Raw genomic sequence first — 12,350 nt, 5'->3', positions numbered from 1 at the left:
GGGTGGCAGCATTTCATAGGAATGAAATTTGCCTTGCAGTAATCTTCAGCAAGGAGGACCACATCACCACCACCCCAATCTCAGACCCTGAGTTGTAGTTTGGGCCATTCTAGATGGCTTGGGGGGTTCTTATTGTTTTGTTTTCCTAGGGAAATTTGAGGAGTCAGAATTAAGCTATACCAACTACTTATGCTTTCTGAAAATAAGGGAGAGCTTAAGAGAAACTCAAAAATGCAATCAACTTCCTAAAGCCAACTGCCAAAGGGGCTGACCTTGCAATAGTTCAGAGCCATTAAAATTGGGAAGTTTAAATACCTTTTTAGGGGATCTGGGGACTAAGGAGGAGAGAGGATAGTTGATTGGCTTTACAATGGTATAGACATTCTCCATCACCGAGAGACTACCACTACTACTACAATGGAAACAAAGGAAATGAGGAGTCCCAGACAGGAATAACGGTGAGAAGATGATGCTTTACAATGGACACAAAAGGGAAGAACCCAGTCCAGGACTGGGCCACCCGAGTAAAGGACTTTGGCCTAAGGGGAGGAACCCCTGGGACAAAAGAGATACTTAACACCTGATGGGATTAGCTCTCCCACTTAAACTACTTTAAGGTTTATTGTTAGTCTGAGACTCTTGAAGTTGGACTTTCCCTCCAGGAGAAACTCCCTTGTGACCAGGCTATACTTGAGGTTTTCACTTTCAAGCTGACTAGACTGGGAGGTCATCAGATCTCACCAGGCTATGGGTTTGGGGGTCTCTAGATTCCACAAGGACAAAATCCACAGAGAAAAGAAAATAAATAAGTGGGTGAAAACACATAAAATCTGTAAAATGGCAACTGTATAGTTATGGCTTGCTTTTTGCTAGGAAAGGGGAATAATAGGAAACATTCCTCTCATCTGCTTTTAACATGAAGAACAAGGCACCTAGAAATCTATGTAAAACATTAATGAAACCCTTTCAGGACCCACAGGGACTTTGGTCTTATACACACTCTCTCTCTCTCTCTCTCTTTCTCTCTCTCTCTCTCTTAAACATTCACCTTCTGTCTTAGAATCAATACTGTGTATTGGTTCCCTGGCAGAAGAGCAATAAGGGCAAGGCAATGGGGGTCAAGTGACTTGCCCAGGGTCACCCAGCTGGGAAGTACCTGAGGTCAAATTTGAACCCAGGACCTCCCATCTTTAGATCTCAATCTACTAAGCGATCCAGCTGCCCCCTATATACTGTCTTGAAGAGACCTCTCTGTTCTGGAACCACACATGCTGTCCAACTGGGTTCAATCCTTGGAGAACCTGATCTTTCACAGAAGGAAATTGGTTCTCTTTTTCTCTAACTCTTCCAACTCTGGGATGATTGCTTATAGCTTGGGCTTGGACTCAAAGTTGGTAGCAGAAAGGAAGATATCCATGGAATGACAGCAACCCAGTAAGGGGAAACTATTTATTTCCTACATGCCCAGGATGTCAACACAAAACACAGAAGATATTCACAAAGGTGCCTTGATAGTCAGACTAACAATGCTAACAACTTATATACTCAGCCGGGAGATTAATACTAAAAACCAATTAAACATTAAGTAATTTCCAAGATTCCTTATTAGACATCTTACATTCTACCTTGGCTCTGCATTATCCAAACAAGACCCAGTACATGTCCTTTGGTCAAATGGTCCAAGTTTGAACCAGTCCTCTTCTTAGTGGTCATCTTCTCCATGAGTACTGGAGCACTTACCAGGAAATCCTGTGTTGGCAAACCTATGGCATGTGTGCCTGAGGGGGCTGCTCCCCCCTCTTCACACACACCTGAGGACATTTTTCACCTCTCCCACCCCTCTGCTCAGCAGCCCAATGGGAACCCTTCTTCCCTCCCCTGTCTGGGGTAAGGCAATGGGGCACACATGTGGCATGAGGGTTGCAGTTTGGGCACTCACTCTCTAAAAGGGTTGCCATCACTGACTTAGGCCCTCTGGACCCCTTGAATTCACAAGTTAACCTCCAAGCTTGGATATATCCATCTCGGGATAGACACAAAACTATGTCTTGAAACTTGAGAGTCAGTAAAATCTGGAAAGAACAAGCAGAAAGGTAACTAGGACCCAGGCACAAGCTTGCTTCGTTGAATCCCCCAAGCCTAGAGATCACCAGGATGCTAGGGTAGAGTCCTTCACCAACCAACCCCTCAGTAAAAATCTCTGCCGGGCAAGACCTTAGAGGGCTAAAGAAAGAGCCAGCCAAAAGTTCTCTCTTCCTTCAATGGAGGGCGCACTTCACCCCCTTATGGAGTCAGGGAGGACCAAGAAACCACTCAGAGTTTGCTACATCCTCCTAGAATTCTAAGTCCTTGCAGCTGGCACCAAATGTCCAATAGGAAGTTTATCATGTCTTACATGTAATATAGAAATGTCTATTATTCTCCAACAGAAATATTGTGATCCACAACAACAAGTATAATAAAAGCTCACTTTATATGTCTCTTCTTCCTTTCCCTTATTTCTTCCTCTTTCCTTTCCTCCCTCCCTCTCCCTTCCTTTCTCTCTTTTCTTTCTAAGTGTGTAGCAAATATCTCACTTCAATGTGGAGTGTTGGGAGGTCATCAGCATTATGGAAATACAGCCCAAGCCCCCATCCAGTGCATTCTTTAACAGATCAAGCAGAAACCAGAGCAAAACATTTAACTAAGGGCAGCATGGCAAGGAAAATACCAGGGAAAGGCAAGTGATGGATTCATTCCCAGCTCCTCCTTGCACTTGGGAAGAGAAGATGAGGACAACTCCAGAGGCAGGGCTGCATATTGCTATCCTCCCTCTCAGCTTTATCATCTCCCACCCCCTTCCTTTGCTTCCCAATGTGTGTTCTCCCAGCACTCCTGGCATGGTCCCAGAGCTCCCCTCATTGTGTCCTGTCCACCTCACCTCTGCAGTTACTCCACACCAAGCCCCAGTCTCCATTTGCTGCTTCTCAGAGAACTGCTGCTGTTGTCTGATGGCTCTGTCATCTGCCGCTGAGCCTGCTTCATCGGCATCCTTTGGGAACCTGCCCTGGACCAACATACCTCAAGGTCTATTGAACACATTTTCATGGTTTGGCTTCAGTTAGAAAAGACTCATCATACTTGGCTGGGACATCAACATTCCTCAGGCAACCTTTCCTTTCTTTTATTTGTTCCCTTCAATAAGAGTCCCAGAACCCTCATCCATCCATCCATCCATCCATTCATCCATTCATTCATTCATCCATCCACCCATCCATCCATTCATTCAGAGAGCATTTATTGAGCACTTCCAAAGTGCTGGGCACTCTTCTAGGCACCAGGGGTACAAAGACACATAAAATAGGGCCTATTCTCTGACTCCTGGCTGAGATAAGATCACATCATTAACTTCAGTTTCAATCATGCCTCTAAATGCTAGTATTTGGGTCATACAAATTGCCTTAAAGCTTCCAAGTCCCCAGGAAGCTGTTAGTAACACAGCAGAAAAGGCATGGAACTGGCAACCACTGCCCTAATTTCCTGCTACTACAACAGGTCACTGTGCCCTTGTGTGTGCTGATCTGAAGTTCACATTTATACAACTCTTAGGAGACCTTAAACGTTGGAAGTTTAAATATTAGTGTAGAGGTGGATTTAATACCATGAGGCTTTTTTTGTCTTGAATTCTCAGATTTGGGCAGAAATATAGGAAGAAAACCAGTGAGTTGCTGTATCATTCTTTTTCAGATAGGTGGCACAGTGGATAGAGTGCTGGGCCTGGAGTCAAGAAGACTTATCTTCCTGAGTGCAAATCTAGTCTTGGACATTAACTTGCTGTGTGACCCTGGGCAAGTCACCTCACCTTGTTTGCCTTGGTTTCATCTGTAAAATGAGCTAGAGAAGGAAATGGAAAACCACTTCATTGTCTGCCAAGAAAACTCCAAATAGCTTCAGGAAGAGTCAGACACAACTGAACAACAACAATCCTATCATGGTTTTGGTTGTTGTCCCTTTATTTTAAAAATATTTTTTTGAGTAGGATTTAGGGAAATATTAATGCAAGAGGCAACATGGCATGGTAGCTAGTGAGCAAGCCTTGAAGCTAGGTAGATCAAGTCCTGCACTGGGCAAGTCACCTAAGCTCTCAAAACTTTAGGCAACTTCCTAAGGAACTACATTGCAGAGAAGGCAGCAATCTGCATTCATGGAAGGAGTGTGTTCACCCAGGAGTTCCCTGTTCTAATGAAGGCCTTTCATCTATTCTGATGAATTTTGTCCTTGCCAGATGCTGTATGCCTGAGTAAGAGAATGGGACTGACGTCCATTCCTCTGGCCCGAGGATGCTGGAATAAATGGCTACTGATGCAATCAGAGGTCCCAGTCTCCAGAAGGCTTCTGTCCTTTTTTGGAGATAGTGGGATGGTTAAGAAGACTCTTCACATCTGCTTAGCTGAAATCTGCTTTTTGGTAGCTCTTCCCTTTGCGTCTAGCTCTTTCTTCAGGACCTGCACAGGTTTAGTCTAATCCCCAATTCAAACACCAGCCCTTCAAAGTGTGGGAGATGGAGATTCTCGACCTGCCCTCCTTCTCTTTACTCCAACCAAAATATCCTCTTGCTTGCTCTGCTCTGGTGTGGTCCCCATTGCAGAGAAATGGATTTCGAGTTTGACATTGTAATGATGTAAATTGATACTGTGCCGATTGGGCCAGTTATTATTGATCTTGGGTACAGGTGCCTGTCAGCTGGTATTGGTTGAGATTCCATTATAGCAGTTGGGGCCCAGTTGAAGGGTTGGTAAATGGAAACTGCCTGGAGACAGCTTATAACAAAACCGAATTTAATATGTTATTGAAAGGAGCAGGGAAAGGAAGGAAAGGATTCATAGAGGATTGAGATAATTTCCCTCATCTAAGAAAGCTAAACTCTATCCCAGTCCCCGCTGTCTCGCGAGAGACTTCTTCTTACTTGACTTCTCCAGTCTGACTTAAACTCCTCAACTGACTAAATACTTAATGTCTAATCTTTCTAAACTACACTTATTCATTATCTTCTTATAAATATTAAAAATCTGCTGTTTCCTTTTACTTTCTCCAGCTAGAGATCAATCCAGCCACTATCAGGTTCCCAGCTGCTAGCTCTCTCCAGGCCCTGCTTTGGGCCTACTTCCCTCTGGAGTGACATAGAGAAGACTCAGCCAGTCTCTCCTCACAGTTGGTCTCCTCCACAAACTTTCCCCAAATATCCAAGTGGCTTCCAAAACCAACTGTCACCAACTCTTTCAGGGTTTTCCAGAGGAAAGATCCAACCAACCACTCTTAAGAGAATCCAGTTTCCAAGAGTGTCTATTATTTCCCACAGATCACCTAGGGCTCATGGAAATTCTCCTTAAGGAACCTCCATGAAGATTCTAACTGACTTCTTAAGGTAACCCTTCAATCTTCTTTCTCTAGCCAACCAACCTAGTCCTACTTACCAAGAATCGCTAATTAGTCCAAGTAATTAATTAACTCTTAATTAACTATAATAATATCATGAAATTACTTTCTAACCACCAAAACTATTGCAAAGAAGAGAAGGCTGACTGGGAGGTGGTGGCTTCTCCTTTATCAGAAGTTCCAGAGGCAGAGGCTGAATGACCATTTAATTGGAAGGTTATAGAGGAAATTCTCACTCTACTCCAGCTTCCTTCCATCCCTGCTCTTCTGGGCTCCAATCATCAATGGGAGTGTTTCTGTTAGATATTTCTATCTCAAACAATGAATGGTGCGTGTGAGATGAGATCTGTGAGCATTCACATGTACAGGGATATAGGAAGGAATATATGAAAGTGAGGATGTGTATGTAGAAAGGTATTATGGGTTTTCCTATACCCCCACTACAATGAGTGAAGCAGTTATTTAGTGAACTTGAATTGAAGCCACTAAGACCACACAAGAAACATCTTGGGCCCATATGAAAAAAAAGTTAACTATCTAGCCATTGGAGAATTTATCAGATTGAGTCAGAAGGGGAGGAAGAATCCAGACCCTAAAAGGGAATCAAGCTTAGAGGAAGTAGAGGATTTTTTTCTCCTCCCTCCTCACACCAACCATGTCACTGTAAAGCAAAACTACTGGACCACCAGGAGAATATATCCAACATGGAGCAGAGACACAATTTCTAACCAGTCCTAGACACAGAAAAGCAGTCACTCGAGGGAGGAAATACTTCCAGAAATGGGACCTCTGGCAGTAGAGAAGGGAGCCAGCTGTGGACAAGAGAGAGAGCTTTCCCTGGCAGGCAAGAGTTGAATTGTGAAGAGGAACAGACTCTGGGAACCCAACTAAGAAAATCACAGCAGAGAAGCCTCACCCAAGGGGATCTGCATCAGAACCCTACAAAGTGAGAGGGGACTTCTAGCCCCTTTAATACCAGGAATTGTGGGTTTGCTTTTGCCATACAGGCATGCTATTCCATTCTAAGTGTGAGCCTTTGGATGCCATATGCATTTGTGCGAAAGTGCTCCCTAGACTCATGGGGAGATGTTTTCTAGCTACTCCTTTTGCTATTCCATTTTAGTAAATGCCTTCGTTAAGGACTGTGTCTATTAGCTAATTGTTCATGGAAAGCATGAGCTCTGACGTTAGTACATACTCCCATGTTTACCCCTAAAACACAAAGCAAGAATCACCCTTCTTAGGCACCCATTCTAAGTTAGGGAAATGATCCAGAGGGGATGCCATATATGTGTACTATATGGTACATATGGGATAAGGTAGCCTGGGATGGTGGTTAGTATGTTAGAAATGGAGTCAGGATGATCTGGGTTCAAATATCAAGACACTAGATGGATAAGTCATCTCATTTCCCTCCATCTTTGTTTTCTCACCTATAAAGTGGAGGTGATAATAACTGTCAACATGGAATCTAGAAACCCCAGACTTGTAGCCTAGTAAGAGCTGATGAACAAGTCTGGGATTTCTAGATTCCATGTTGACATGCCCAAGGCACATCCTTCATGGGGTTTTTTATGACGTTCACATGGAAAGAAGTATAGAAAAGCCCTTTTTAGGACTTGTATACATGTCAGCCATTATTGCTATGTCTGAATGCATGAGGGGAAGAAAGCACTAGAAAGAGACAAGGTGGGGGGCATGTGTGCAACTATTCAATTCTTTGGGAAGTAATTTGTCCACTTTCATCCCCTGGCTGGAATACTTCCCATCTACATATACCCTCCAAGCAGGATAAACAGCAGAGCTACTGAACCACTGCTCCTTTTTTCTGTAAGTCAAAAAATTGTGTGCATGTGCACACGCACACACGCACACACACACACGCATACACACACACACACACACAGCCCTTGGGGTTGGCCCTGAAGGATGATTCTACCTCTGAGCTTGTGATACTGCCCAGACAACATCCTGCCAGTTTCCCCATATCTTTGTTGGATTGAACAATGGGACAGTCAAATCCCTCAGCCTGAAGTCCAGGGTCAAAGGTGAGAGAAAGGAAGAGGAGGGAAGGAATGGGCTGTTAGTGATAATCCTTCCATTTGACCTTTGCAGTGTTTGAAGCCGTGCAGAGCCCTATGGGATGCTCCGAAGAATCATTGTTGGGAGATATGTGCGGTAATTCTGTCTATTCTTCTTTACACCTATCTCTGGACCAAGAGGTTCCCTGAACTTGGAAGCTACAGCTGCTGGGTAGGACCAGCACCAGCTTTTTATTTTGGTCTTCTCAAATTGAGAGAGGATTTACTTACCCCTACAGTTATACTCTGGGTTGATGAATTGATTCAATGAAAATATATTGATTTTTTGTGATTAATTGAGAGGGGGGAGGAGGGAACCTTATAATGATAATGGAAAAATGCACTCCAGACCCAGTCAAAACTGGCCCCAGGTAGGACAAGAACATAAGCTTAAGGGAGATTTGGGGGGAAATTTTTTTCACATCTCCTGTGTCCATTTTCCGACCATGGTTGAACATGCCAAATATGTGTAAGGATTCAACTACTGAAGTGAAAATCATTTAAATCCTTCTGGACACTAATAAGGGGACTTTGTACTGGAATGGGGTATCACATGGAATCACAGACTTAGAAAAACTAAACCTAGCTCTAGATTTATGGCTTCTTCTTCCAGACCTGCCATTTGGGTTGATAAGTTAAAGAATTCTACCAATTAAGTCAACTCGCATTTATTAAGTACCAAATATGTAACAGGCCCTGGGCTTTTTCAATCACTTTTTTAAAAATTAAAAATTAAATCTCTAATAAAATATTATATTTTAAGAGATTTATTAATGATCATTAGAAATCAAGGAATAAAGAAGATACAAAATAAAGACCATGTGTCCATGGCTGATCAGCCAGTTCAAACATCCACCTTATGTAATAGATAATATTGGAGAGGGTATATTTGATGGATAAATGATAACTAACAGATCAAGTAGTTATCTTCCTTTGGCCTACCCTTCTCCCGTTACTCCCTCTTCTCTCCCAACCTCCCTTCAGCGTGTTCAGCTTCCTTCCCCTTTGTCTTCTTCTTCTTCTACTTACTAAATTACTCAGGAGGAGTTTGTGCTGTCTCAAATGAAATTACTTTCTATCTTCTTTTATCTTAAGTAAAGGTTTATTGGGGAAAAACAGGAAAGATGGAGGATGGAGGTAAGAGGGTTGGAGGTTTCCCTATTATCTACAATGAACATTAGGTTGGAGGATATTGAGAGAAATGGCAATTCAGTCACTACCATGAAACAGAGCAAGTCAGAGAGAGATATGGACTATTGTCCTTCTTCTTCTGCCTTCAAATCAGCCAGGCCACCTCCAGCTTGATTATCCCAAGTCCCAGAGATAAACCCAGCTTCTTCCTTCAAAGTCACCACCATCAGCCAAAAAGCCCAGAAATCAATCAGCAGTTGGCTCTTGCCTTCCACTGTTTCCTGGTCACATTCCAAATGGAATCTTCCTTTGATTGACAGCTGATCAATCTCTAGCTTCTTGTCTTGCTTCATGCCTTATAATTTCTCTCTTTTCCACACTTACCACCACCAAGCTTGGGACAGGAAGTAAAGAGGTGGGACCTTCACATCCCCACCTAATATTCCCTATCTATAGGAAGTAGGTAATGACAGGAAGTCTGTGGGCTCCTGGGAAATGTAGTTCTTTTTTTAGGGTAACATTTTCAATTATAAACGTTTCAGTTGTGTTCAATTCTCCATGACCCTATTTGGGGTTTCTTGTCAAGGAAACTAGAGTAGTTTGTCATTTCCTCCTCTGGCTCATTTTATAGATAAGGAAACTGAGGCCAACAAGGTAAAGTGTCTTGCCCAAGGTCACACAGCAAGTCTCTGAGAACAGATTTCATCTCAAGAAGATGAGTCTTCCTGATTCCAGTCTGGTACACTATGTACTATGGTGCCACCTTAGCTGTCCATGGCACCCTATTATACACAGTCAAATCACCTCTTCTTCCAAGAGTAACCTATTTTTGTTTTTGTTTTTCATTTCTTGGATGCCCACATTCCCTCCTGACATCTTACACTTATTTGTGAGCAAGTCTTTTCCCTAACTAGATGACAAGTTCCTGGAGGACTGGGCCTGCCATATTTGGCCTTCTGTCTCTACCCTTACCAAGCACATGGCCTTCCATGTATTTCATCCAATTCCGGAATCCTTCTAATATCTATAAAATGGGGGGAACAGTAGTAACATCTACCATTGCCCAAGGTGGTTGTGATTCTCAAAGAGGAGAATGTGGGTGGATTGTTTCCCACACCACACAGGAATGGCAGCCTATTATTATTAGGGGGGGTTGGGACAATGATTACACAGTCTAAGGTTAGTGAGGTTGGTGCCTTCTCTGCAGTGTGTGGTCTTAGAGAGCTGCCCAGTTCAATGAAATATTAAGTGAGGGTCATGGAGCAGTTGGTGTCAGAGGGAGGACTTGAATTCAGCCCTTTCTGACTCTGAGCTCTCTAGACTCTAGATCTCATTGCTTCTAGATTGATGACTAGATATCCATCCAGGCCTGTGGGACTCCAGCCTATGACTTCCTATACATCTGCCCCCAAGGACAGACTTTGACTTTGGGTGGCCACCAATAGAACACAAAAACTGTCATCATTTAACTCTTTCTCTCACTATATGACTGCTCCATCTTTTGTCCCAGACATTTATTTTTCTGGGACATCTTTCACATCAATGAAGGGTCCTTCCCATGTTTTTGCTCTTTCAGTTGTATCTGACTCTTCCTGACCTCATTTGGGGTTTTCTTGGCAAAGATACTAGAGTGGTTTGCCATTTCCTTCCCCAGGTCATTTTACAGATGATGAAACTGAGGCAAACAGGGTTAAGTGACTTGTCCCGGGTCACACAGCTGGTATGTGACTAAGGCTAGATTTGAACCCAGGAAGATGACTTGGTGCACATCCCTCCTCCTTGAAGGTCTTTAAGTTGAAGCTAGAGGGCCATGGTGGGGATTCCTTTTGTGTAGGGATTGGACTCTTCCAACTTTTAATTTTGTGAATGCCCTGGGCTCCTCACCCTGGGTCTCTCATCAGTACAAGATTGTCCTTCTGTCTCCTAGCCTGCCCAACTCCCAGGGTCTCCTTTGCAGAGAATCTCCTTTTTTTCTACAGTTGAAGGGAGGCTTCTTGGGCAGCTAGCATCTAGCAGAGGGTCTTTTGCCCACTAAGCCCTTAAGAAATCTCCATGTCAGTGAATGGATTTCATCCTCTCCCCCTCCTTTAAGCTTCTGTGTTCTTCCCCAGACTCAACACGAGTGCCTGACCAGCTGTGAGTTCTTGAAGACCCTGCAGACAGTCAAGCAAGGAGACTGCCCACCCGCAGCAAGGGCATCTGGCTTTGCTGCTGCCTGCGTGCAGAGCTGCGAGGGGGACCGCGAATGCCCTGGGAATAGGAAGTGCTGCTTCAATGCTTGTGGGCACACCTGCCAGATTCCAGACAACATAAACAGAGGTAAAAATATGGCGCCCTAGAGCCTGTCACACCCTATCCATTGATGCCAGGGGTAGCAGCCAAGGAGGCCAAGCCAGAGGCAGAACTGGTGAGCCAAGGAGCATGAAGGAAGAGGCAAAAGGCAGAGGGTGCCAGGGACTTCTGCTTCCCTACAGGCTCTGCCAGGTGTGTCTAGGGGGGAAACCTGCGTATCTCCAAAAGCAATTGGGTATTAATTACATCTTTGTTTTTTTTCTTTCAGTGAATGCAAATAATGGTCATTGTGACTTTCAACAAATGATTCCATTAACAAAATAAATTCAATACCCTAGGAATTCACCCTAATGGCAGAGGCTTCACTCTGGGGCAGGGTGCCACCCCGCACCCCCAAGGATGGAGGCCAGACTGCCCACCACCATTCTTTCTGCCCCATTTCCTCCCTCACCACTTTGTCTCTGGGATTCTCCCTAATTCATGACCTGAAATTCATTTCCAGCAGCTGCTTTCTTTGTCTTCTAAGGGTTCCATTGCTGGAGAGAGTTATCAACATGGAGACTGTGAACATGTTCTGATAAAAATCTGGACTTTCTTTTTCTCCTTCAAATATCTGCTTGGAAATGAAGCACCATGAACTTGCTGAAGCCTCCATATTGATCTCTGCACAGGGATAGCCAGGGACCCAGTCACAGAAAACATCAAGTCCAGAACCACTTTGTTTTCTTCCATCTTCCTTCTCCTGCTTTGCCCTTCCTCTCTCCCTTCTTCCTTTTCTACTTTTCCTCCTTTTCTTCCTTCCTTCCTTCCTTCCTTCCTTCCTTCCTCCCTCCATTTCTTTCTTCCTTCTTCACTCTCTCCCTCCACTCTTTCCTTTTTCTCTCTTTTCATCCTTCTTCTTTTCCTCCCTTTCTTCTCTTTCCATATGTATTTCTTTTTTAACTCACCTCAGCTCATTTTCAGGTGTCCCACTAAGGCCTAGAAAAAGCCTCACCATTCTGGAGAGATCTGGGGGAACAGTTCAAGTTTCTTGGAAGTCCAAGTCCAGCATTTCCATAGAACCTGTATTCTATGTCCTTCAGAGCAGATGGCACTGGGGTCTTCACCCCAGTGAGGACGATGCCACTGAATGGAAAGCAATGGCTTTGGTACGTCTCCCATTGGCTCTGCACTGACGTATATATTTCTTACTTTGACCTGCCAATATCCAAAGCAAGGTCAGCATAGAGTTGGAGGAGGAAGTCCAACCTGGTTCAGGTGGGCTGATTCTCCTCAGGAATTACAGGCTCAAGGCAAAATCTTATAAAAGAGGGAAATGTATTAGGAGAGACAACGATAGGGCTGGGAGGCTAGATGAAGATTACCTCCTGGAAGGGGAAGAGAGAAGAGCTTAGAGAGTTCACAGACCAAGGGGACTAAGTGACAAGCAAG

At 44.0% G+C, this 12,350-nt stretch overlaps 1 protein-coding gene across 1 annotated transcript in view; it reads left to right on the top strand.

Annotated features, from left to right (window-relative positions):
- Nucleotides 1-12,350, top strand: part of LOC103093240 (anosmin-1-like) — a 69,881-nt gene that overhangs the window by 42,113 nt on the left and 15,418 nt on the right. Inside the window, exons 7-9 of the mRNA XM_056808477.1 lie at nt 7,531-7,593; nt 10,739-10,946; nt 11,883-12,067. Coding sequence (XP_056664455.1) covers nt 7,531-7,593; nt 10,739-10,946; nt 11,883-12,067 — 456 coding nt within the window. The remainder of the gene's footprint in view (nt 1-7,530; nt 7,594-10,738; nt 10,947-11,882; nt 12,068-12,350) is intronic.

The sequence above is a fragment of the Monodelphis domestica genome, chromosome 8 (assembly GCF_027887165.1).
Source record: "Monodelphis domestica isolate mMonDom1 chromosome 8, mMonDom1.pri, whole genome shotgun sequence".
Lineage (NCBI taxonomy): Eukaryota > Metazoa > Chordata > Mammalia > Didelphimorphia > Didelphidae > Monodelphis > Monodelphis domestica.
The sequence above is the reverse complement of the archived record's forward strand: the minus strand, read 5'-3'. Positions and strand labels throughout refer to the sequence as shown.